This window comes from Sus scrofa, chromosome 9 (genome assembly GCF_000003025.6).
Source record: "Sus scrofa isolate TJ Tabasco breed Duroc chromosome 9, Sscrofa11.1, whole genome shotgun sequence".
Taxonomy (NCBI): Eukaryota; Metazoa; Chordata; class Mammalia; order Artiodactyla; family Suidae; genus Sus; species Sus scrofa.
This window is the reverse complement of record NC_010451.4, coordinates 65,736,996-65,762,682: the sequence shown is the minus strand read 5'-3', so window position 1 is coordinate 65,762,682 and position 25,687 is coordinate 65,736,996. Positions and strand designations below refer to the sequence as shown.

At 56.3% G+C, this 25,687-nt stretch overlaps 1 protein-coding gene across 1 annotated transcript in view; it reads right to left on the bottom strand.

Annotated features, from left to right (window-relative positions):
• Nucleotides 1–25,195, bottom strand: part of CNTN2 (contactin 2) — a 38,925-nt gene extending 13,730 nt beyond the window's left edge. Inside the window, 14 exon segments of the mRNA XM_021063272.1 lie at nt 301–421; nt 1,191–1,366; nt 1,689–1,816; nt 1,939–2,089; nt 4,469–4,598; nt 5,081–5,217; nt 5,605–5,780; nt 7,000–7,099; nt 7,368–7,577; nt 7,957–8,052; nt 8,218–8,393; nt 8,482–8,626; nt 14,977–15,131; nt 24,856–25,195. Of these exon segments, the coding sequence (XP_020918931.1) occupies nt 301–421; nt 1,191–1,366; nt 1,689–1,816; nt 1,939–2,089; nt 4,469–4,598; nt 5,081–5,217; nt 5,605–5,780; nt 7,000–7,099; nt 7,368–7,577; nt 7,957–8,052; nt 8,218–8,393; nt 8,482–8,626; nt 14,977–15,046 (1,816 nt within the window). The 5' untranslated portion in view covers nt 15,047–15,131; nt 24,856–25,195.

Here is a 25,687-nt window from a genome sequence, read left to right as displayed (position 1 = left end):
GTCACAGAGGCCTTCACATAGAGATGTGTATAGATTTCCTAGCACTAGGCTTTGAAACTTCTGGCCTCAGCAAATTTCTCCAGTCTTGGGATGTGTCCAGGGTTTTTACAATTTTGGCTTTGGAAGAACATTCTATTCATTTAGGACCTGCGAAGAACCACAGGATGAATTCAGCTCAGGAGACTTGTTAGAAGCCCTTCCTACAGCTTTCAGGGAGAGGAGGGGGCCCGGGGCAGGGGCAGAGCAGCTCCGCTGGCCTCTGAGGGAGTCGGGTGGGGGTGGGGTGGGAAACCCCATCACCTCGGACCAGGACTGTGGCCTCCTTGGACGCACTGTCCACCACCGTCTGGGCCATGCACGTGTACTTCCCGCCGTGGCGCAGCTGGGCGTTCAGGATGCTCAGATCCCCGACCGTCTCCTTCTGCACTCGGGGGACAGGGAGGGGGCGGGTCAGAGGAAGCAGCAGTGGGTAGTGCAGTGAGTTAGAGTCTCCTGCTCTGTAACGAGCGGACCCCTCTGCCTCTCGCACCTCCTCTTTGTTCAATGGGAGGAATCGGCTACTTGATAGCACTGGGGATTAAACAACAGGTTTCGTTTTTGTTTTTTGTCTTTTTGCCTTTTCTAGGGTGGCTCCTGTGGCATATGGAGGTTCCCAGGCTAGGGGTCCAATCGGAGCTGTAGCCGCTGGCCTACACCACAGCCACAGCAATGCAGGATCCGAGCTGCATCTGCGACCTACACCACAGGTCAGGGCAACGCCAGATCCTTAACCCACTGCGCAAGGCCAGGGATCGAACCCGCAACCTCATGGTTCCTAGTCAGATTCATTAGCCACTGGGCCACGACGGGAACTCCTAAACAACAGGTTTTTACACAAGACAGTCAACGGTGATTCAAGTTAATGACATCATCTGGGTTGGGGGCAGGATAACGGAACAGCAGAGGAGTGAGTCTTCGCTGGGTACCTGGAATTCCAGGTGTGTCCCTAACCTTCTCCTAAAGGCATAGGCTTTGGGTAGAAGCCAGGGAACTTGCCCGTCTAAGGGAGGGTGGTTACGAACCCACCGATGAGTTTGCGGTCCTGAGGGACAGGGGACGGCCTTGGGGGTGGTGATGGCTGAGGAACTCTTGGGTCCCCTGTCTACCCAGAAGGAGGGAGGAGCCCTGGGTTCTCTGGCCTGAGGCCTTACCACACTGGCCCTTCGGTAGTGACCCCCAGGCTTGTCGAAGTCGATGGGAAAGTCGTCCAGCATCCAGATGAAGGTGAGGTCCATGGTGGGGTCGTGGGAGGCGTGGCACTGCAGGGTCAGGTTGTCTCCCAAGTTGATGTCGGCACTGGAGGGGGCTAGAGTGATCTTGGTTGCATCTGCCGAGACAGACAGGGCCCCTGAACAGAGGGACAGGAAACGGGCCCGGGTGGGGGCAGCAGGGCGGGGAGAGAGGTTTGTCTTGAGCCCCAGGAAAGAGAAGAAGCAGGGTAACCCACGGTATCCTGATCTGCCAGCAGCCCCACGGGTGTGTGGGAGGGAGGCTGGGAGATTCTGGATGGAGGCCAGGGGGTAGTTGCAAAGGCAACGGAATCCTGGGGTGGCCTCAAGACCAAACTGGGAGAAACGTGGGAACACAAGAGCCTGCTGGCGAGGAGGGATGGCGGAGCCTCCCAACCTCAGCCAAACCGCAGCCCTTACCTCGCACAGACAGGATGCCCGTGCTGTTGGCCTTGCCCATGAAATTCTCAGCAAAGCAGGTATATTTGCCTTCATCTGACCGACTGATGTTTCTTATGATCAAGGTGCCATCTGGAGTTACAGTCACTCTGCAGCAAGAACAGAGCAGGTCTGGCCAACCCAGGGACACACTGGGGTCTTGGGAAGGGGACCCGCCTCCCAGGAGAATGCAGGGGAGCGGGAGTTGGTAGGGTGAGGGCCGGGCGAGTACCTGCTGCTGTTGACCAAAATCTCAGTGCCTTTGCTCCAGAGCACCACGGCCTTTGGAGCTGCCCGGGGCTGACAGGGGATAATGATCTCTCCCCCTCGGGCTGCAGGGATCAGCCGTCTGACAGGATTCAGCCTAAAGTCGGGGGCAAGTGCTGGAAGGAAGGGGGAGCGGCCCACAGTCACCGAGGGAATCAAAGTACCTGACTAGGAGTCCCCCTCATGGCTCAGTGGTAATGAACCCAACTAGTACCTATGAGGATGCGGGTTCGATACCTGGCTTTGCTCAGTCGGTTAAGTATCTGGCGTTGCTGTGAGCGGTGGTTGCAGATGTGGCTCGGATCTGAGAGTTTCTGTGGCTGTGGCGCAGACCGGCAGTTACAGCTCTGCTTTGACCCTTCGCCTGCAGCATTTGGAAGTTTCTGCGCTAGGGGTCGAATCAGAGCTGCAGCTGCAGCCTGCACCACAGCCATGGCAACACCAGATCCAAGCTGCATCTGTGACCCATGCCACAGCTTGCAGCAATGCTGGATATTTAACCCACTGAGCAAGGCCAGGGATTGAACCCACACCCTTACAGAGACAATGTCAAGTTCTTAACCTACTGAGCCACAACAGGAACTCCCAGGAATGTCTCTTTAAAAACATAAATCAGACAATCAGAATGAAGTCCAAGGGCTCACCGAAAAGTCCCCTCCTCTCTAATCATGTCTTGCTCCACCTTCTCTCTCACTCGTTGTGCTCCCGTCTCCTGGGCCAATGTTTTTGGCCCTAAGACAATGCCATGTTTATTTCTTCCCCAGGACTTTTTTTTTTTTTTTTTTTGGCCTTTTTTCCATTTCTTGGGCCGCTCCTGCAGCATATGGGAGATTCCCAGGCTAGGGGTCCAATCGGTGCTGTAACCAGCAGCCTATGCTAGGGCCATAGCAACGCGGGATCCGAGCTGCGTCTGCGACCTACACCACAGCTCACGGCAATGCCAGATCATTAACCCACTGAGCAAGGCCAGGGATCAAACCCGCAACCTCATGGTTCCTAGTCGGATTCGTTAACCACTGCACCACGACGGGTACTCCTGCCCCAGGACTTTTGCACTTACTGTATCTTTTGCTTGGAGATCCCCCAGATCTTCACATAACTGGCTCCTTCTTAACACTCAGCTCACATCCCAAATGTGTCATCTTTCCTGAGCATCTGACTGCCCCCCCACCCCCAGCACTTGGCTGAATTTTCTTTATATTGTGTTTTTTATGGCTGTCTGAAATTACCTCATTTAATCATTTGATTTTGTATTTCACTGACCTCCTCTCTCCACTGCATTGTAAGATACTTGAAGGCAGAGACTTAAGGGTTCATTTCTTAGGAGGTGGGGAAGAAACATGGGCTGAATGAATGAATGAGTCAGTTCAGCGTGACTACAACTTGATGAGGTAGGTATTGCTATGTCCAAGCTCCAGTCACACAGCCAAGGACACTGGAATCAGGTCGCTTTTACTGGGCACCTGTTAGGTGACAGGCATGTCCTTTATGCTTTAGCTCTACCATCTCCTTCAATCCTCACAGCAGCTGTATGAGGGCAGGACTATGACTGGCCCACATGTGATAAAACAAGAAACTGAGACGCAAAAAGATTAGGTAGCTTGCCGAAGGTCACATAGCCAAAGGAGCTGCATTAAACCCAAATTGAATTGGTCTGGGCAGCAGACATCTACGCTGTCCATGCCAGGTGTGGGACAAGCCAGAGACTTTGTCCTTTAGAAGCTTTCCATCTAATGTCCGATCTCCTGTCCTAAATCCCTGAGTTCTGCTCTTGGAAAACTGCCCGGTGGGTGCGTGTGTTCAGAAATGCTGCAACCTGGAGTTCCTGTCGTGGCTCAGGGCAAACAAATCTGACTAGTATCCATGAGGACACAGGTTCGATCCCTGGCCTCACTCAGTGGGTTAAGGATCTGGCGTTGCCATGAGCTGTGGTGTAGGCTGGCAGCTACTGCTCTGACTGGACCCCGCGCCTGGGAACCTCCATATGCTGTGGGGGTGGCCCTAAAAAACAAAGAAATAAAATATTTTTTTTTCTTTTTTCTTTTTTATTTTCCCACTGTACAGCAAGGGGGTCAGGTTATCCTTACAATTTTTTTTTTTTTTAAAAAGAAATGCTGGAGTTCCCGTCGTGGCGCAGTGGTTAACGAATCCGACTAGGAACCATGAGGTTGTGGGTTCGGTCCCTGCCCTTGCTCAGTGGGTTAACGATCCGGCGTTTCCGTGAGCTGTGGTGTAGGTTGCAGACGCGGCTCGGATCCTGCGTTGCTGTGGCTCTGGCGTAGGCCGGTGGCTACAGCTCCGATTCAACCCCTAGCCTGGGAACCTCCATATGCCGCGGGAGCGGCCCAAGAAATAGCAACAACAACAACAAAAGAAAAAAAAATTCAAAAAAAAAAAAAAAAAAAAAAAGAAATGCTGCAACTCAAAGTTCCTAACGCCCCCATCTGTGTGTTCCCAGGGACGTCCTCTGCCCATCCCGCCCCAGGACCCCTTACCTTGCACGGCCAGCTCAGCACTGGCGTAGATGGTGCCGTGCTTGTTCTCTGCCACACACTGGTACATGCCCGAGTCCTCCAGGCTCAGCTTGGAGAAGCGCAGGTCCCCAGCCATCACTTCTACCCGGGCCTGTGAAGAAGAGCCCCACCCAGGGCGAGGCAGCGGGGGTCAGGACCACTGGAGGCCCAGGGTTGGGGCTGACGGGGTGGGTGCAGTAGAGGCTGGGCTGCTGCTCCCTCCAGAAGGGGGCTCACATGCCCAGTCCTAGCTCAGGGCCGCCTGGAATCCCAGGACTCAGAGATTCCCTGGGCCCCCCTGCACATCAGCACACTGAAGCCAGGAGGCGAGTGACCCACTCAGGACCACATAGTGTTTTTGTGATTGAGCTGTGCCTGGACCCAGGTACCTGGACCTTCCAGCTGGGACTCTATTCAACTGACCAGCCTGAGGCTATGTGACTCTGGGGTGGAGAGCAGCCTCTAGAACCACCCTAATTGGCCCAGACGGGTTGCCAGGGGTGAGGGAGCAGGGGAGGGATCTAGAGGGTGAGGGAACCCAGTGAGCAGAGGATGGTGTGTTGGGCATGTGGGAGGAAGCCTCAGGTCTCCTACCTGGGAGGCCAGAGGCTCCCCGTTCCGCAGCCAGCGCACTGTGGGCCGGGGCTTGCCTGCGGCTGCGCAACCCCAATGCAGGTTGGAACCGATGTCAGCCTCCATGTCTGAGATCACCTTGAGCCACTCCGGCTGAGCTGTGGGCAGCAAGGGAGAGAAAAGCCCGGGATGAGCTGGGAGAAGCCTCCAGCTAGTGAACTGAATCAGAATTGCCGGACTGCAGTTCTCACGCCAGACAGCAGGGGGAGCCATCGGCATTCTGGGACAGGGTGTGGGGAGAAGCAGGCTTTGTGCCTGTGCCAGTCCTCTTTTAGCGACTTAAATCATTCTAATGCTTTCCCTGTGCTTTCTGCAACCCTGGCTGAAGCTCTAAGCCCCAGCACTAGCCTCTTCTGTCCCATACTCCGTGCCATCCGTGGGCCAGAAGGCTTAGGCAAGGGGCCGCCCAGTCTCCTTCCTGACTTTTGGGTCTGCTTCCTCAAGGACAGGGCAAGGCAGAGGGCACGGGTGTCCCGGCTCTGTACCCTGCACGATGATGCGGCCCTGGACGGTGTCGCGGCCCTTGGAGTTCTCCGCCTCACACTCGTAGGTGCCCTCGTCCTCGAAGCCTACGCTGGGGATCTGCAGGGTGGGCTCGGCTGTGGCCCACTGCGGGGACAAGGAGCCATCCACTTTGCGCCACTTGATTCTGGGGACGGGGCTGGCAGGGGAGACAAAGTCAGAGGGGCGCAGGCTGAACTCCGCAGACTCCCCTGTGCCTGCCACTCCTTGCATCCAACCCAGGCCCTCCTGAGATGCCGGCTTTGTGGGGACAGGGAGTGGGACCTGGGAAGAGACAGAGACAAGGAGAGAGGGAGTGGCCTCTCGCCCGCAGGGAAAGGACTAGAGGGGGGTCCCCCACCCGGTTCTCCCCTGCAACAGCTGTGGCTGGCTGCGACGCTGTGTGGTCTGTACCCTGAAGCCCTCCCGCCCCCACCCTGCACTGGTCACTGTGCCTCTTCTGGACCAGCCCTCCTCAGCAGTGGCCTGGGACCTGGGTCCCCTTCTCCTCTCCCCCTCAGAGCCTTGCTTCTACTTTTCAAGAGGTTTTAGTTACTACCAACCTGTGTACTAAAATGGACTGAGAGATCAGTGCGTCTTTAGAGGGTCATATATTACCCTTTACGTGCTTTAAATATGGATTTTTCTGGAAGCCCCATAACTTTCCACAAAGCAGGGGGGATCCTGGGTAAACCCCGGAGATATGTGAAGGAGGAGGGGAATCAAGGTACAAATCACTTTCATTCATTCTCCAAACATGTATTGAGCACCTGCTATTTGCTTAGCCCTGTTCCAGTGAAGCCTTTTTCTGAGAGAGGAAGATTTTTCTCGTCACTTTTCTATGTTAGAAAATAACTGTTAGCATCCATAGAATAGTTACCAAATGCCAGGTGCTATTCTAAGCACTGGACATATATGGGTTCATTTCATTCTCCTAATAATCCCATGAGGTCAGTACTATTATTACCATCACCATGTGCAAGTAAGGAAACTGGGGCACAGAGAGGTTAAGTGATTTACCCAAGGTCTCCCAGCCTGCAGTGACAGAGCTGGGTATTTGAACCAGGCAGGCCAGGTTGGGGTCCATGTACCATGCTCCCTGCCTCCAGCCTGGGGTGTTGCACAAGCTGTTGCCGGGAGGATCAAGTGACCCAACGTGTGTCAGGTCCCTGGCATACGTGACACCCCACCCAGAGAGTTAGTGCCCAGTGAATGGTGGCCGCCACATGCTCTGGAGTCCAGCGTTCAGCTAGACCTTTTGAGGGGCACCAAGCTGACTGACAGCTGGCCCTGCCTGCCCTCTCCCTGAGGTGCCCCAGGCCCCAGGGGTCTCTGAGAGGCTGGGCCCTGGCCTGCCCCCTCCCTCCTCCGCCACTCACTTCCCGAAGGCAAAGCACTCCAAGGTGACCTGCTGCCCCACCAGCGCATAGGTCTCTGCGGGGAACTTGGCCTTGATGCTGGGGGCAAAGAGCCTGGTGTCTGAGGAGAGAGGGAGTTTGCATATCAGATGCAAATGATCCGGCTCCAGGGTCCCTGTGCCTCAGCCCACCTCTGAGCCCACCCTTTCTTGAGTCCCTCTCCACTTGGGGACCTGGGACTAGGCTCTGAGGCCGAGCACCAGGAGGATGTCGGAGGTCCAGGCCTTGACCTTGGGCCCTGTTCTTCACAGCCTCAAAGGGGCACCCCCCTTTCCCAACACCCCAACCCCTTTGGCTCCGTCTTCCTCGTCACACCGGCCCAGCCTGACCTTCCGCAGCCAGGTTGAGCTGAGCAAACTTGCTGAAGACACTCTTAGTGGAGAAGTCCATGTGGCTGGTGGCCAGGCAGGAGTAGTTGCCCAGGTCTGAGGCGTTGGTCCGGGCGATGTACAGGTTCCCTGTGGTCTGGGACACGAAGTGACGCCCGTCCGTCGGGATGAAGTTAGGGAATTCGTTGAGGAGCCAGCGGTAGGACAAGCCTAGGAATGGGAGGTTTGAGGAAACCGGGCTGCTGGGCTGAGGCAGCAGCTCTGGCTGGGACCCCAGCGTGCTGCTGGGAATCTGGTTTTTTGTTCTGAGAGCCCCCAGGCTCTGAACCTGGGGCTGAGGGGAGACCTAGAGGGAAAATGCAACTTTCTTCCTGCCCTCAGGGTGTGTCGTCTGCTGGGAAACAGCCCCTGGGAAACAGGAACCTCCCAGCCTGAGGAGGTGGGTGGGGCACAGAATCATTTAGAGCCGGGGACCCAGGGATCCCCTTCCAAGGGTCACTCACCAGCTCTTAATCCATCCCTCTTCTGCTGAGTGGCCACAAGCCCCTCCTGCGCCCTCCGTCCAGCACGGCCCCGGGGCCTGACTCACCTGGGTAGTGGGCCGGCGGGTTACAAGGCAACATCACCCCCCAACCTTCGTGGGTTTTCACGGGGTCTCGCTCCTCCTTGGAGAATTCCTGCAGAACTGGGGGTGGAGACCGGGCCCTCAGGCATTGTCCTCCAAGCCTGCGCCCTCCCCTTCAGCTCAGCCTCCCTGGGGAAGGAGTCACCGCCCTCTCTGGACACTTTTGTCCAGCCCTCTGTTCCCCACCCCCAAAGTCTCCTGGGGTGGCGGGAGTGGGGGGCTCACAGCCGAAGCGGAGGACAGCCTCCCTGCTCACGACGGTGCCCACTGGGTTGGAGGCCAGGCACTGGTAGACGCCGGCGTCCTGGGCCTTCGTGGGGTTCATGATGACCAGGTTGCCCCCGACTAGCTGGTGGCGGGAGCCTGGCTCCAGCTTCATCTCGGTGCCATTCATCTTCCACCTGTGGCGGGGGAGGAGGGGGGCTGACAGGAGGAACAGCTGCCCGGCCGCACAGGGCCACCCGGCACCACTGGTGGGGGGGGTCTCACCTATAGGTGGCCGGAGGGCTGGCCCGGGCCCGGCAAGCCAGGGTCACCTTCTCCTCTGTGGACTCCTCTGGGAATAGCAGACCGAGGGGCTGGTCTTCAAAGACAGGCCCAAAGGTGGCTTGGGAACCCCGGGCTGAGCTCCAAGCTGCAGATGGGGACAGCATCAGAGGTCTCAGGGCCTGGGGAGCAGCTGGAGCCCAGCCTCTGGGGCGGTGCTGTCCAAGAGAACTCTCTGTGCTGATCCATTTTCTGCACCATCTATTACAGTAGTCATGAGCTATTGCACCCTTAAAATACACCTAGTGCGGCTGAAGAACCAGATTTCTTTTTCTTTTTCTTTTTGGTCTTTTGTCTTTTTAGGGCTACACCCGCAGCATATGGAGGTTCCCAGGCTAGGGGTTGAATTAGAGCTTCAGCTGCCGGCCTACACCACAGCCACAGCAACGCCAGATCCAAGCCGCGTCTGCAACCCACACCACAGCTCACAGCAATGCTGGATCCTTAACCCACTGAGCGAGGCCAGGGCTCGAACCCACAACCTCATGGTTCCTAGTCAGATTCGTTTCTGCTGCGCCACGACAGCAATTCCAAGAACTGGATTTTTTATTTGATGGGATTGTGTTGAAATTTGAATTTTAATAGGTTGGGCAGATCCCAGCTACTCAAGTTGGTTCTGTCAATCCCCCTGCGACACTCAGGTACTGAGTACCTGCTGTATACTTAATACTGAGCAGGAGACTGTGTAGCAAATTGAGTAGGACACAGTGCCTCTTCCTCAAAGGCTTGCAGTCCAGGGAGGGAGGCAGAAAACTGATAGCCCAGGGAGGTGAGAGCCATAATAGGAGTTCAGGTTCAAGTGCAGGGATCCCTTGGAATGAAAGCAGTCAGGGGACCCACAGAAGAGCTGATTTGCGGGGGGTGGAAGCCACTGGCTAAAACGGGGCGAGAGGAGGTGTGGCACTGGAGCCTGGTGCCCTTGGGGCAGCCCGGCCCAAGAGAACTGCTGCAGCTCAGGGCCTCTGACTAGATATAATAGGACCCTTTTGAGCCTCAGCATCTTCACGTGTGAAATAGAAAGAAGACCAATCCCCCCGCCAGGGTCCAGAGGGAGGGGTCAGCCTGGTCCAGGGTGTGTACTCAGCTGCAGTCTCCTGGACCCAAGTGAGGGCTGAGGTGGGAATCAGGGGAAGAAGAAAGGTTCATTGGTGGGTGGACAGCGTGCAGGTTGCTTTGGGGCATTTTTATAAAATTCCAGAGTGACAATTCAAGAACCAGAGGCCCAGAAAAGGGAACGACATGCCCGGAGTCACAGGTCAAGACTGTGACACGTGCAGGTCCTCTGGCTCCTGGATTTGCTGAGCAAATGGGTACCCCGCCTGCAAGTGGCCTTTTCATGCCTGGCCCCCTCCCCAGGCCGGATGCGCTGCTCTTCACACACCTTGTCCGGCCTCACGGGGGCAGCATTTCACACCTGCCTTTCCACAGGGCTGGGGAGTGGGCTCTACTTGCTGCCTGGTGGGGCTGGGCCTACTTTGCCTTTGGGGTGTCAGGCAGGGGCCCTCCTTGGCCCCCACCCCTCACTACAGCTGATTTCAGATCTTCTTTGGTGGGTCTTGGGTGGTGGGATGCCCATTAACCAATTAGTGCCTCTTCTCCGGGTACATCCAGCTGTCACCCCGAGTCCAGGGCTGGGGGTGGGCGCCATGCCACAGCTGAGGCCCGGCCCTGGACCCCTGGGAGTGAGGGCAGCTGTTAAGCAGCTCTCAGAATGAGCAAGGAGGCAGGGCTCCCTGAAATGGCATCCCCCTCCCCCCCCATCACTATCCCTCGCTGCCGCCCCAGGCCTCCAAGACGGTGGCCAGCAGCAGCATCATCTCGGCTGGAGAGCCCAGCTTAATCCCAAGTTAATGATGGTGGTGGAGGGTAGGGCCCCTGCCCCAGCTGGGACTGCCGTGAGCGGAGGGAAAGGGGGGGGAGTGGGGGGTTGCTGGGAACAACCTCGCATAATAGCAGCTTCCAGGAACTCTGTCTGGATGGTGAGGGGGGTGCGGGGGGGAGGCCGAGTGGGCCTGGGGCACCCTGATGCTTGAAGATGGGCTTTCTTCCTAAGAAAGCCGTCTCCCTGCACTCAGCCATAGACACACCCTCACCCCCCTATCCACGCATGCACAGCTTCCACACCTCTCACATACACAGACTTCCTTACACACACAGACATCACACATCCAGACAGACATACCTCTTAAGCTACTCCAGTCGTCAGATAGACACATGATACACACATCTGTAACCCCATGCACGTAGGGGCTTACAAATGTCCATGTATACTTATTTATATCCATGCATTCATAATAAAACTAGATGCTCTTTATTGGAATTCCTGTCATCGCGCAGCAGAAACGAATCTGACTAGGAACCATGAGGTTGCAGGTTCGATCCCTGGCCTCGCTCAGTGGGTTAAGGATCCGGCGTTACTGCGAGCTGTGGTGTAGAACACAGACGTGGCTCGGATCCCATGTTGCTGTGGTTCTGGCGTAGGCCGGGAGCTGCAGCTCCCGATTAGATCCCTAGCCTGGGAACCTCCATATGCAGTGGGTGCGGCCCCAAAAAAGCAAAAAAAAAAAAGCTCTTTATAGAGCTATTGTTCTTCATCAGATACAAGCCCCACACTTCTTTCTCATAACTTCCCTCTAAGACAGGTACCTCTGTTTTCTCATTTGGCTACTGTGAACACTGAGACCGAGAAAGGATAAATAACTTGCCCCAAATCCCACAGCAAAAAAAGAGCAGGTCTAGGTATTTGGACCCTGGCTAGCCCCACCCTGGAGCCAGCATCCTTAACCACAGGACTCAGGATACTTTTTTTTTTTTTCTTTTTAGGGCCGCACCCTTGGCTTATGGAAGTTCCCAGGCTAGGGGCTGAATCAGAGCTGTAGCTGCCAGCCTACACCATAGCCACAGCAACATGGGATCCGAGCTGTGTCTGTGACCTACACTAAACTCACAGCAACACCGGAGTCTTAACCCATCAAGCGAGGCCAGGGATCGAACCTGCATCCTCATGGATGCCGGTCAGATTCGTTTCCACAGAGCCACGATGGGCACTCCAAGCACAGGGCTCAGGATCCTTGACCTCAGTTTCCCATCGGAACCTCAGAGAGGCTGTTCCACCTCGAGGTAGTGAATTAGAATTTCTAGGAGTGAAGCCCAGGAATCTAGATTTTAGAAGGGCCTCACGGGCATTCTGAAGGGCAGCTGGGTTGAGAGCCACTGCACGGTGGCACAAGGCCTTCTATACACACTTGTATAAACGCTTGACAGCCCCCCACGCAGCCTGCTCTCCATGCAGTCACTCAGTCACTCACATCTCACCCCCTCAGACATCCACAGACTCACCTTCACTCACCCCACACCTCCCTCAAGCTGCACACACATCCACCCACACGTGTGCTTTCACACACACACACACACACACACACACACACACACACACACACACACACAGGCAAAGCCACCCACTCTGTGCTGCCCCAGTTTGGCATGCTCTCTGGTTCTCTCCTGATTTCCAGTCCTGGCAATGCTGCCCCCACAGACACAGGTGTCAGTCCTTGCCAAGGAAGGAGATTAGGGAGATGGGAGCGTGGAGAGGAACCTGCATTTGGGGGGCCCTTTGCCTTGAGTTGGGGCACAGGCATCCCCAGGATAAGTGAGCAAAGACAGCCAAGAGCTGTCTAATGGGTGGGAATGGCAATGGGATATTCCACTCCCGCCCCTGCAGCTCTTGGAGGTGGGAGACCAGGTCCCCTCTTCCTCAGCCTTCCTGCCCGTCTGGGTCTAAGGATGCAGGTGATGGGGCCCCACCACTGAGCTGTCCCCTGAGGGTGGGGGGTATGGAGGAGCCCAGGCTGGCTCCTCTGCTCCCTCCCCGGGGGGAGTGTCTCCTGCTCTGTGCAGCCTGGGCTCCCTACCCCAGCACCTCCTGCAGACCTGGGGGCCCTGCCCGGCACAGTGAGTGAGGCCTGCAGGTGGGAGCCTGGGAGGCTCCACCCCACCCTCTGGGTCAGCCCTACTTCTCAGCAGTGCCACTGACTTGGGCGGCAGTTAGGATATAATAAGAACATCAGAAAGTATGCCAGCGAAGCCTCCCTGGTGAGACAGAGGACTGTGAATGTACAGGCTGCAGCCGAGCAGGGGCTGTGGGGTGGGGAGGTGGAGTGTGAGTGGCTAGAACTCCAGCAAGACGGGGAAGGATGGGTACCCTTTCTCCCATGGAGATCTTTTTTCTCTTTTTTTTAAATACATTTTTGGAGTTCCCATCGTGGTGCAGTGGTTAAAGAATCCGACTAGGAACCATGAGGTTGCGGTTCGATCCCTGGCCTTGCTCAGTGGGTTAAGGATCTGGCATTGCTGTGAGCTGTGGTGTGGGTCGCAGATGTGGCTCGGGTCTGGCGTTGCTGTGGTTTTGGCGTAGGCCGGCGGCAACAGCTCCAATTCAACCCCTAGCCTGGGAACCTCCACATGCCACGGGAGCAGCCCTAGAAAAGGCAAAAAGACAAAAAAAAAAAGAAAAGAAAATACATTTTTGGGGGTTCCTCGGCATATGGAGCTCCCAGGCCAGGGATCAGATCCAAGCCGCAGTCTCGACCTAAGTCACAGCTGTAGCAACACCAGATCCTTAACACACTGTGCTGGGCCAGGGATCAAACCCACGTCCCGGGGCTCCCAATAAGCCTGTTGCGCCACAGCGGTTACTCCCATGGAGATCTTTAAGGAGGAAGGCAAAATCGATTGATCTGGGCTGGGGGTCGGGCAGAGAGGCCAAGCAGGGGTCCCAGCAGACCCCTCAGAACAGCGGCAGACTGCTGGAGACTTCCCGCCAGCTCCAGACAGGCTGGGGCTTCTGTACCGCACCTCCCCGCTTTCGCCTCCAGGATATTCTCCAGAGTCCAGCCAGCCAAGAGCCTCCTGGCCTGCACGCCTCTCTTTCTCCTTCTGCCAGCCTCCCTCCTCCCCGCCTCCCACCTTGGAGCACCTCTGGCGTGAGCACCTTTGCTTGGGTCCGTCTTGCTTTTTTCCCTACTCCCTGCTCTGCCTCATCTCTTCCCAGATCCTGCTCTACACTTGGTCCCTGTCAGGCTCCAGCATTGCCCTGAGGAGCCCTCCCAGAGTTTTGTGCTCCCCAACAGAACTTTCTGTGGTGATGGAAATATTCTATATAATCTGTGCTGCCCAACAAGGCTACGAGGCCTCAAGATGTGGCTAGTTCAACTAAGGAACGAATTTGAAATTTAAATTTAATCTTGCAAATGCCATTTGATCCAGTAACCCCACTCCTGGGCATCTATCCAGAGAAAACCATGACTCGAAAAGACACATGTCCTCCAATGTTCATTGCAGCACTATTTGCAATAACCAAGACATGGAAACAACCTAAATATCCATTGACAGAGGAGCGGATCAAGAAGATGTGGTACATATACACCATGGAATATTACTCAGCCATTAAAAGGAAAGAAAGAATGGCATTTGCAGCAACATGGATGGACCTAGAAATGATCATGCTAAGTGAAGTCAGTCAGACAGTGAGACACCAACATCAACATCATGCATCACTTACATGTGGCATCTAAAAAAAGGACACAATTGAATTTCTTTGCAGAACAGATACTGACTCACAGACTTCGAAAAACTTATGGTTTCCAAATAAGACAGGTTGGGGGGCGGGGGGATGCACTGAGGGTTTGGGATGGAAACGCTATAAAATTTGGTTGTGATGATTGTTGTACAACTATAAATGGAATAAAATTCATTGAGTAATTAAAATAAATAGACAAATGTTTGTGGTAGAAATGCCACACGAATGAAAAAATTAAAATTAAAAAAAGGGGAAAAATTAATTTAATCTTGAAGCTTTAAGGTCTCTCAAGAGGCTGCAACTCTGGGCTGATATGGTAGAGACCTGGCTGTGCCATCGTCTTGCTGTGTGACCCAGGGCAGGCCACTCACACTCTCTGGATCCTGCTTCTTTTCATCTCCAATATGATAAAGACTCATTCTCTCTTCCTCCTGATCTCAAAGGGAAAGTAAGGAGTTCCCCACTGGCTTAGCAGGTTAAGGATCCCGTGTTGTCACTGCTGTGGCATGGGTTCGGTCCCTGGCCTGGGAAGTTCCATGTGCCTTTGGGCACAAGGCCAATAAATAAATAAATAAATAAGTAAATAAATAGGAAATACAAATCCCAAAAAAGAGAGTATGTATAACCTTATGAGTAATCCCAGAAATTCAAAATCAAAAACATTGAGATACTTTTTTTAAAAAAAAAAAAAAAAAAAAGGGAAAGTAAAACCCCCAAACAGGAAAATTTTACAAGGAAATGGCCTCAACCTGAAGTGCTACAGCAACGCAGAGTCAATTATTTCTGGAATCATCGCTAACCTAAGAGCAATGACACAACACCAGACTCCTCCCAGATGGGCTCGGGAACTGGGCTCTTACCCGGAGCGGAGACGAGGACCACAGCGACCAGCAGTAGCAAGTGTGATTTCCTCCTGCGGGCAGTCCCCATGGTGGGTGTTCCAGGCAGAGGGGAGAGCAGAGGAGCAGAGCCTCAGCCCAGCCCAGGCAGAGTCTGGCTGGAGGCTGCGAAGGACCTGGGGAGGCAGAAAGACGGGGGAGGACTGTGAGCTGAGGTGCGCCCCTCCCAGCTCCAGGCACATCTGGGTCAGCGGTGCTTTTACCTCCGGCTGGGGAGAGGCCGGAATCGCTCCTACCCTCCCCAGGGCCCCAGGGGAAGGGCTTGGCTATTACCAAGGAGCTCTTCCCAGGGCTGAGTGCCTCCTGCGGGCCCCCAGGGAGTCTGGCTCTATCCTGTACCCCCCATCCTACCTCCCCTGCAGCCAGCAGGGTGTTGCTCAGGAAGTAAAAGCAGTGACTAATTGGGAAGCGAGAAGCCACTGCCTGCTCACCCTGTAATAGCTCTTGGCATAGGGTCAGAAGAGAGCAGGGCCCGTGCCTGGATTTGGGGAACTAGTCCCATCTTTGAGCAATGGGGGCCCACTCTGCCCTGCCCGCCCCCCCCAGATGCCTGGGTAGGGGGTGATCAGCCCCTCTGGGAACTGCATCAAGCCTCTGGGGACCAGCCTTGCTTTTCTATTGGGGAGGAGGAGTTTCACTGGGGGGGGGGGGGCAGACATATCCTCTCCCCCCGGGGCCCCAGGTAGGGCACTGATGAACTGCGCCTGATGGAGCCATAACCTTGGCGCCCTCAGCAACGCTCCCCAACCAGATGAGCTAATGGGCCCAGACAGGCCTGGGCTGAGACAGTTAACGCATCTCCCGGAGAAGCCTCCCTCTTGCAGAGAGGAGCCGAGACTTGGTTAAATCCCGGAGCTCTGGAGAACCTGTTTCCTGGGGGGCACGGAGAGCAAGTCAGAGCCCCCCTCCATCAGTCTGAGAGGAGGGGCTCTCATCCTGTGGGGAGAGGATGGGGTCAGCCTTCTACCTACTTCCCATCTCCTGGCAGACTTGCCCAGTTCTGGGAGGGGAAGGGGGAGTAAGGAATCCCAGGGGCCTGCTTTTTGGTTATTAGAGTGAATCTGGGTCACTGAGCTCCCTGTCAGAGCTGCCACAGAGAACCAGGTAACCCTGCTGCAGGTTCTGCTTCTCTGTCCTGCTGCCTGCTTTGCAGAAACCTAAGAGCAGAAAGAGGGGGTCTAAGGCTCAGGGAGGGAGCCTGGCTGGGGCTCTTCCACTAACTGGCTCCCAAACCCAGGCTATCTCTGTGACTCAGTGTTCTCATCTGCAGCATGGGTGTGTCTTCACACTGTGATGCTCCCACAGAGGGTGGCCGAGGGCCAGGGAGGAATATTGTCCCCTGGGTGGGGGTGGGGAGGTGGAGTGGGTGGACTGTGGATGACCTGAGAGTCTGCCCCTAGGGGGCCAGTGCAGGGTCCGAAGACCAGTGCTCAGGGCCTCCCTGCCTCACTGCAGGCTCTGGTCCCTGGGAGAAAAAGGCTCCCAACCCTTTCAAATCTCAGCGTTGATCACCTCCACCCTTTTCCTGCCTCCCAGCAGCCACAGCTGGCACCTGAAGGAGCTGGCAGTGGAAGGGATGGGGGGCCAGGTGGCCCCAGGGCCTGTCAGGGAGGGTGTGGGCTGAGAAGCTGGTGTTCCGGTGGGAGTTGGGGGGAAGTGGTATTTAAGCAGATGGCACTCCCTCCCCCGCCCCAGCTCCAGGCTCACCCACCTCCCGGTTTCAGGAGGGGGCCCAGGTGCCCCCTCTCCGCCACTACCTACCCCTCCCCGTCCTTGCCACTTTCAGTCCAGACTTAAACCTAGAAATTCTGCACTTCTGGCCCCTCCAACACTGCCCTGCCTCCCCCATCTCTGTACCTTTGCTCGCAGGACTCCATCCCCAGGGTAATGAGCTTCCTAAGCCAGGCACACTCATTCTCAAGGCCCCCTTCATGTCTCACCCCTGCCAGGAAGTCCTTGGATGCTGGCACGTGAACATGGAATTGCTCTGCTCATTTTTTTTTTTTTTTTTGTCTGTCTCTTTAGGGCCGCACCATCAGCATATGGAGGTTCCCAGGCTAGGGGTCAAATCAGAGCTATAGCTGCCAACCTACGCCACAGCCACAGCAACGCCAGATCTGAGCCGCGTCTGCTACCTGCACCACAGCTCACGGCAATGTCGGATCCTTAACCCACTGAGCGAGTCCAGGGATCGAACCTGCATCCTCATGGATGCCAGTTGGGTTCGTTAACTGCTGAGCCATGACGGGAACTCTGAATTGCTCTGCTCTTGACAGAGCCCTAGGGTCTTGGCTGGGCAGGGTATCCATCAGAAGATGGTGAGCCCCCCATGGTGGGGGGGCAGGCGAAACTGCGTCACTTGCGTGTCACATTGAACTGATTACAGTTCACTAATTATGATTACATGCCTCCAGGTCACACACTTAAACTCACGCTCACTCTCATACTCTCACAGTGGGCTGACCAGTCTTCAGTGCTCCCCAGGGAGCAGATGCATGCACGCGCGCACGCGCGCACACACACACACACACACACACAAATACACCCTCATGCTCTCCCACACGCAATCATTCTCACAGATGCACACTCTCATACACACGCCATCTCACAGGCACACTGACACTTATTCTCACATGCTTCCTCATACACTTTTACACACTCTCACACATTCCCTGTCCCACATACAACTTCACCCCAACATACACACACATGCACGCTTACATACACACCAAGTCACTAGGGTCAGCCGGGTGCTTAGTCGTGGGAGAATCTAGAAGCAAGGCCCTGGATGGCCCACAAACACAGGGAGCCACCCTCATGACAGGGAGCCAGGGAGGCACTGAGAACCACCACAGGCTTTGGCGGCAGTGGCTTCATGCCCTAGCAGCGCATGAAGCAGCAACTGATGGACCTCAGTTTTCTCATCTGCAAAGAGGAGACCACAGCACTTCCTTTGCAGAGCTGTTCGGAGTGTCCAGTGAGGTATGCGGACCTTGAAGAGTCATCTTGGGCGGTTTACTTGCCTTGGGGTAGCAGTAGGGACCAGGGTGTGGGGAGAGGATAGGGCCCCACACCCGCTCCCTACTTCAGCCAGAGCGGCTCTGCTTGTATCTGCTTTATCTGCTGGACCTTCTCCCACTGAGGTTCCTTTCACACAAACGGTCCCGCAGCTCTGAGCAGTTTGAAAACGCCCCCTTGGTGCAGGTGTGCCCCATCCGGAGTCTGGCACAGAGAAGATGCCCAGTCACCATTTGCTTCCTGCCCTGGTTGGCCTGCCAGTCCTGGGAGCTCAGCGAGGGGGTAGGTGCAGGATCAGGAGACAGGCACTTACCCGGAGTGTGCCAGAGCCAAGCAGGGAGACAGATGGGGACCTGTGGCCGGGGCTGGACACTCTGGGGCAAGGAGTCTGCTCTGCCCACCAGCTGTGCTGGAGGGAGTGGGGTGTGGTGTGTACCCATGTGTGTGATGTTTGTATGTATCTGTGTGTTCTGTGAATAGGTCCCTGTGTACATGCATGGTCTGGTCTTGTACCTCTGCGCATATGCATGTGTCTGCATGTCTGCGTATGGGTATATCTGGTCTTTGTGTATATTGCCTGTGTGTGTGTATCTGTGTCCCTGGCCAGCACCAGCTGTGAGGACCCTGCTCTGCCTCATTTGCTGTGCTGTGACCCACCAGAAGCCCTGCACCCCGGATCATTCACCTCTACCCCACAGGAGTCAGAAGGATCTGTTATATCTCTTACCAGAAGTAACTACCACACATCATGGATAATCCACCCCTCTGCTCATCCTAAACATCAATTTTTTTTTTTTTTTGTCTTTTTGCCTTTTTGCTAGGGCCACTCCTGCAGCATATGGAGGTTCCAGGGCTAGGGGTCTCATTGGAGCTGTAGCTGCCAGCCTACACCAGAGCCATAGCAACACAGGATCCGAGCCGTGTCTGCGACCTACACCACAGCTCACGGCAACGCTGGATCCTTACCCCACTGAGCGAGGCCAGGGATCGAACCCACAACCTCATGGTTCCTAGTTGGATTCATTAACCACTGACCACGACGGGAACTCCATATACATCAATTTAATCCAAACTTTTATCAGTCGCCTCTGGGCCCAAGGACCCTGTGCACCCCCTGGGGACTGAGACCTATAGCCTCAGAGGAGACATGAGTGGGGGTGGGGCTTGGAACGGGGAGGACCTTGGGTTGTCCTCCTGGAGCATGAGAGACGGATCAGCCCCATCCGATGTACTTGAGTCCCATGGGGGCCAAGACCTTGTGTGAACACACACACGCGTACACACACACACACATGTGCGTGCGCACAAGACTGGGTCGAAGGGCAGTGCTTATTGTCTCCCTGAAATGAGGCAACTGGCATCCAGTCTTGCCCTGAATCCATTTCCACTTATCACCACGTCCCAGGCATTGTGCTAAGCCCTGCAGAGACAGTAACCACGGAGCTCCCTGCCCCGCTGAGTGCAGCCAGAGGAGGTATCACAAGAGGCACGGGCCCGTCGTCTCCCCATCCGTCTGCCCTCAGACACATTCTAGACTGCCCGGGAGGGAGGAGGCCTTTTTGTCAGGAGCAGGCCAGAGTGGAGCTCTGCCAGGTCCAGAGCTGGCCCTGTGAACCCTAAGCCTTCCAGGCCTGGCCCTGGCCAGCTGCCCTGGTACAGGGGTGCAGGCAGAGGCTGGCACAGGCGGGCACAGGCTGTCACCATTCGGGGCCCATCCTGGGAGAACTCGGGTTCATAGGCCACGTGGGGTTCAGGGGCACCTGGGGGAACTGGCTGAGTTGCCAGGCCTGGGGGACAGCTGGGGCATGGAAGGCTGTGAGCCATAGGGCTGAGGACCCCTGCACGGAGCCAGTCAGAGCATGAAAGACACACTTTGCCTGAGGGCTTCCGCTTGGGCTTCTCAGCTCCTGGCCCTGCAGCTCTCCATCCTTCCCCAGGACAACGGAAATTTGAGCATCAAGGGATGTGGCAGCTTTCAGATGGGGAGAGGTAGAAAAAGGAGTTTTGAGCATAGTCGAAATTGGAGACTGAGTGATTTACAAGCTGCCAGCTTTCACAGGGGCCCCTCAGGTCCTCAGCATCATTTGCCCAGCAGTACAGCGCACTGGTTAAAGGGCTGGGCTCTTGTGTTAACCGGCTTGGCACTTACGAGCTCGCGTAACCTTTGCATCACTAACCCGTATAACCCTAATTATTATGTTCATGACTTAACGTCCCTAAGCCTCAGTCTCCCATCTGCAAAATGGGCATGAGAAAGGGTAGTGCCCACCTCCGGACACTCTTGTGAGAGTGGCATCATTCCTGGCCCAGAGCAAGTGCTTGGGAAAGATCAGAGCTCCCCACTGGGAATCCTCATGGGCCTCGAGCACAGGCCCCAGCACACAGACACACAGACACACAGACACACACATACACACACACGTGTGTGTGTCCCCAGACATTGTGCCTGGCTGTGAGTCGGGTTCACTTCCCCGCAGTCACACACACCTGTTCAGAACACCCACAGACTCTCGCAGCTCCCTGGGCAGGCGCCTTCCTCCTCACCCCCCTCAAGGTGTGGTGGGATTGGACACGCGCTGGCAGGCACGCCACTCCAGACTGGGCACAGGAACACACAAAGTCACACCTGGACTCCGTGCATTCAGGAGAGCATCTGGCTTGGACACACATATGGACCCATCCACGCAGGTCCTCCTCCTCAGCCACCCCTGCCTCCTGCCTGCAGGGTCTAAGATGAGAGGGGGACTCTGTCTGCGAGGATCTGCCACCTGGGACAGGATCACTGGATCTGCGGTGGCCTGGTGGGGCCGCGTGCCAGGTGGGGCAGGACCTGGCAGGAAGGGGACTGTAGTTGGGGGTCCCCTTCAAGGGGGGAGGCTGGCGTCCTGAGCTGGAGGAGGTCCTTCAGGCATGTCTGAGTGGGATAGGGACCTTCGTGCCCAGTGGGGGAGAGGGACTGGTTGGTGACAGGGCAGCCTTGCAGCTGGGTCTCTCCCCAGCCCCCTCTGCGGGCTGCCTCGCTTTCCGCCCCTCAGTTTTCTCTGCGGGCTCTTTGTATTTGCAGCTGGTTCCCTGAGGCCCCAGCCCTGGCACTGCCGTGCCCTCTGGGGAGAGCTGGGACTCCCAGGCTCGAGGATTTGCCTAAGCGTTTGGCATCAGGCCTCCTGACCTGCAGTCTGGAGTCTTTGGGCCTCTTGTCCTCACCTTCTCCACTTGGAGAGACCCCTCCAAGTGGAGAGTGGACAGAAGGGGAGAGCCGACCGGGGGGTGGGGGCGAGTAACGCCCAGACTCTAGGTTTTCCTACCTGCCTGCCTGCTCTGTGTGGGGCATGGGGTCAGAATGAGTGACAGCTTTGGGCCCCTGTGGGGGACATCAGGAGTAGGAGCCATTGTTTCAACTCAGGAATTGTTTTAAATCAGGAAGAAATGACTGAGACAATTTTGCCTGTCCCCTCATCTCTGCTGAGACGTGACTCCCCCCAACTCCTGGACAGGCTGGTCAAGGCGGGTTTGAACCTGCCTCTCCCTTCCACTCTGGGGCCCAAATTAACTGCACCTCTTGGGCTGTGCTGCAGGTAGGCCACCCTTTAGCCAGAGCCAGGGTAGGGGGGTCTTTTGATCTATGAGGTTGGTGGACCTTGAAAGGATGTGGGCTGGGGCTGGAAGTGAGGTACCAGCAGGTTTCATTGGGATGGTGTCTGAGTGTGGGGTGGCACTCATCAGATAAGGATGCTAAGTGTCCTAGAAGGGACCATGTTCATTTCGGGGTGAGAGGGTCACAAACTTTTGCTTTTGTTTGCATCCTCTTTGGGTAAAAAGGGAAATATGGGCTCATTTTATAGCAAAAGACCTCATTAAACCCATGGAAGGACTTTACTCCAAGACGGCACCATCAGGGCACCGAACCCATGGAACCCACAGAAACTCCCATGAATATTCCCAGTGAGCCAACCCCCAAGGTGTTGGCACCTAGATTAGGGTGTTCTGGAAGGGTGAGAGGTGACCAGCATGCAGGACAGAGAGAAAAGGATGTCCGCTGTCTTAGGGATTCCCGAGTCACCTCCCCCTGTACCATTCCTACGAGGATAACGTGAGGCTGGAAGAAACATCCAGGATCATCCAGCCCAACCCCTACCTGCAGGCAGGACTGTCTCTACGCTTGGACGAGACCCTCGTTCTCCACACCCTCAGAGAGACACTGGAAAGGAGACTGCCCCACTTCCTCATGGCTGGCCTTCCTGGTCAGGAAGTGCCTCTTGCAATCTAACTTCAATCCCTCCTGCTTCACTGGCACATCCTTTGCTCCAGATCTTCCTTCCCTGTGTATCAGCCATCTCTTGCTCAACCCTCAACCCTGTCATTCTGACCTCAGGCTTAAAGGTGGGTTTTTTTTTTTTTTTTGCTTTTTTAGGGGCGCACTCGTGCCATATGGAGGTTCACAGGCTAAGGGGTGAATCGGAGCTGTAGCCACTGGCCTACGCCACAGCCACTCCAGATCTGAGCCACACCTGTGACCTACACCACAGCTCGCGGCAACACCGGATCCTTAACCCACTGGGCAAGGCCAGGGATCGAACCTGCATCCTCATGGATGCTAGTCAGATTTGTTCCCGCTGCGCCACGACGGGAACTCCTCAAAGGCGTCTTTGAGATAATCTCACAAACATTTGCCTGAGAGCTCACGTCGGGGGTGGGGGCACAAGGTTCTTCAAACTGCCCTCAATACACTGCTTCCCTGATGGCCTTGGAGTCAGGCTTCAGGGGCATCTCCTTCCTTGTATTGGCTCCTGAGGAGTAAGTCCGGTCAGCCAGAGACAACCTATGCAACCATGCCGTTGAGCACACATCCTCAGAGGTCCATCCCACATGTGTCTCTGTCTGAACAACTGCTGGCACAGAAGGTGCTGGGATGGGGTTGCATAAGGAGCGAACCTGGCAGGGGGAATGGTGTGGGGTAGGTGGTGGAGAGCATTTGATCAGGAAGGGAGACTGAGAGGAGAGCCCGGCCGGGTGGGGGTGTAGAAGACGGCAGGGAATACGAGACACGGCAGGGCACCCCGCTTCCAGGGCGGTGTGCCTCTGCTCTCTTCACCGCTCGTGGTGAGCCCTAGAGGGACAGCTGGACCTTGGGTGACTTGGATGCCATGGGCTGAGGTTGGAGGCCACCGCCCCATCTATCTCACCTCCCACTTCCCTCTTGCTGGCTGGGGACTCCTGAGAGGTTTCATGGGAAACTAGAAAGCACTTTGACCTTGTAGCAAAAGCTTTGCTTGAGTGGTCCTGCAGCCTGGCTGGAAAGGGTTAACTGGGGGAGCCCCCTGGGGAAGGGCTTGGATGCTGCTGTCTCTAAAGGCAGAACTCCCTCCTCCCGAGGCCAGGGTCAGGGCACCATCTCTCAGGCTCCCCCCTGCCCCAAGCCTCTCCCACAGGTGGCCCACCCTTCACTGCCCTTGCTCTCTGGAGGCTGGTGGCTCATCTGGTCCCTCTGAGTGCAACTGGGAGGCAGAGACTCAGAGGCTTACACTGACTGAGGGGCTCTCTGGCCAGAAGGTTGGGAGAGGAGCCTGAGATCGCTGGCCAAGATGAGATCAGATCACCACCCACCTCCTGGGTTATTGGGGCACTTCCTCCTCTTGCCTCCCCGAGCAGAAGAAAAAGGATACCAGCTGGGCTGGGAAGGGAGTTTGGGGCCTTGGGGAGTGAGGCTGAAAGGAAAGGGTGGTAAGAGTCTGGCCAGTTGCAGGCTGGACTTGGAGGGCGGGAAAGTTAAGGGCAGGAAAACCCACCCTTCTGCAGCCCAGCCTGTCCTGATCTGTCTAGATTCCTCAACCTCCAAACAACTTTGACAGCTAGAGCCAGGCTCGGCCCCCGGTGGGCTGTGGCAAAGGGTCGCTGGCTTTGTCCCCGTGTAGGGCCAGGACTCTCCTTCCACCTGCACTGTGGAAGCTCATCCCCTCCCTTGCTTCCCAGACCCTGGAACCCCTCCCGGAGAAGAAGATGATGGGATTCAGCTCTGGACACTGCCTGGGGCTGCTTCCCCCACCTCTGGCTGTTATGTAAGCCCGGTGGTGCTGGACAGAAGGATGGCCCTCTCTTTCTAGACCCCCTAAACCGCACCCCTCCTCCTTCTGTTCCAGCCCCTTTGCCCACTGGAAAGCCAAACTTCTGCAAATCCTCCCCTCCCACCAGTGAGGATGAGGGGAGGGATGTGAGGAGAAGATAAGGTTGGGGAGGGGGGAAGGGATGGGACTTGCCTCGGTTTCTCTGCCCTAAATCTCTGTTCTTGGGCACGCCTTTGCCCAAACTGGTGCTCCAGTCTCCCCTCTTCTCCCACAGCGCCGACTGTCCAACAGAAGCAAGACTTTGCAAAGAGGTCACCCTGCAGAGGCAGACCCAGAGCAGCCTCAAATCTGGGCAGTCAGGCTCATTTCCACCCAGGGACATCTAGGGGCAGGTCAGGGTCTGGGTTCCGGTCTCATGGATTGTCCAGGGCCGCCCCCAGAGCTGCTGCCCTCCCTGGAGGCAGTTGTTGCTACCAGCCTGTGGCCGGCTTGATTTCCTGGACACGCCGCTGGGGTCCAGCTTCCCGACCAGGCTCAGCTTGCCAGGGCCCTGCAGGATGCCACCCACGTAGGCAGGGCGGAGGGATCCCTGGTCCTGATGGCCCCCAGTGCGGCCGGGGTGAGAAGCCTGACTGGCCCCTGCCAGCAGGCTGGGTTCCTGCCCTGCCCCGGCCCCCTCCCAAGTTGCAAGGGAACTGAGCTCGGAGCAGCGCCCCGGCAAGCCCCTGGGCTGGAGGAGACAAAAGCCGTTGGCACCTACCTGGGGTGAAGGAAGGGTGTTGGCTGGGGCAAGTGGATGCTGCTCGAGGGCGGAGCCGGAGCCAGCCCGGCCGCCAGCCCCCTGGGCCGCTCTCCTCCTCTTCTTGCTGGCCTCAGCCGCTCGCTGCTGTCCTGGTGCAGCGGCCCGGTGGCGGCTGAGGGCGTGTGTGTATGTGTGTGTGTGTGTGCGCGTATGCGTGTGTGTGTGTGTGTGTGTGCACGCGCGCGCGCGGGCGCTCGTGCTCGTGCGCGGCGGAGCCACTGCAGCATCTCTGCATCAAGATGTGCTCCTCCCTCTTCCAGGCTCCGCTCACTGGCTGGCTCCGGTCCTCCGCCAAGGCTCAGGGGCCCTGGAGACGGTTTCCTTCTGCCCCCCCCCCCGCCCCGCTTCCCGTCCCCACCCTCCCGGCTTTACCTCATTTGCTGTCATTTAAGGACCAGGGAGCAGCCCGGGCGCCCGCGTCTTCCATAATGCATGGGCAGCTCCGCTCCGGGCACTGTCTGGCCCGCCTGCCCCACCTTGCCTGCCCAGTCCAGAACTGAAGGGCTGGAGAGGGGTGCGGTGAGGAGGCAAGAGAAAGTGGCTCTTGTGCCTCAAAACCTGGAGACCCATGAAGGCAAACTCCTTGCATCCTCCAGAAATCCCCTAGTAGAGAAAGAGCTGCAAATCAGAAATCCCCAGCTTTCGGTGCAGGGCAAATGGGGAGGAGGGGTACCCCTCCCCCACATCCCTCCCCCTCCCCACCCCACATGGTCATCGTTATTGTTTCCCTTGCTTATCAAAGTAACTGGCAGGGGTTCTTGGTCAAATACCCAAACATTAGAGGGAATGA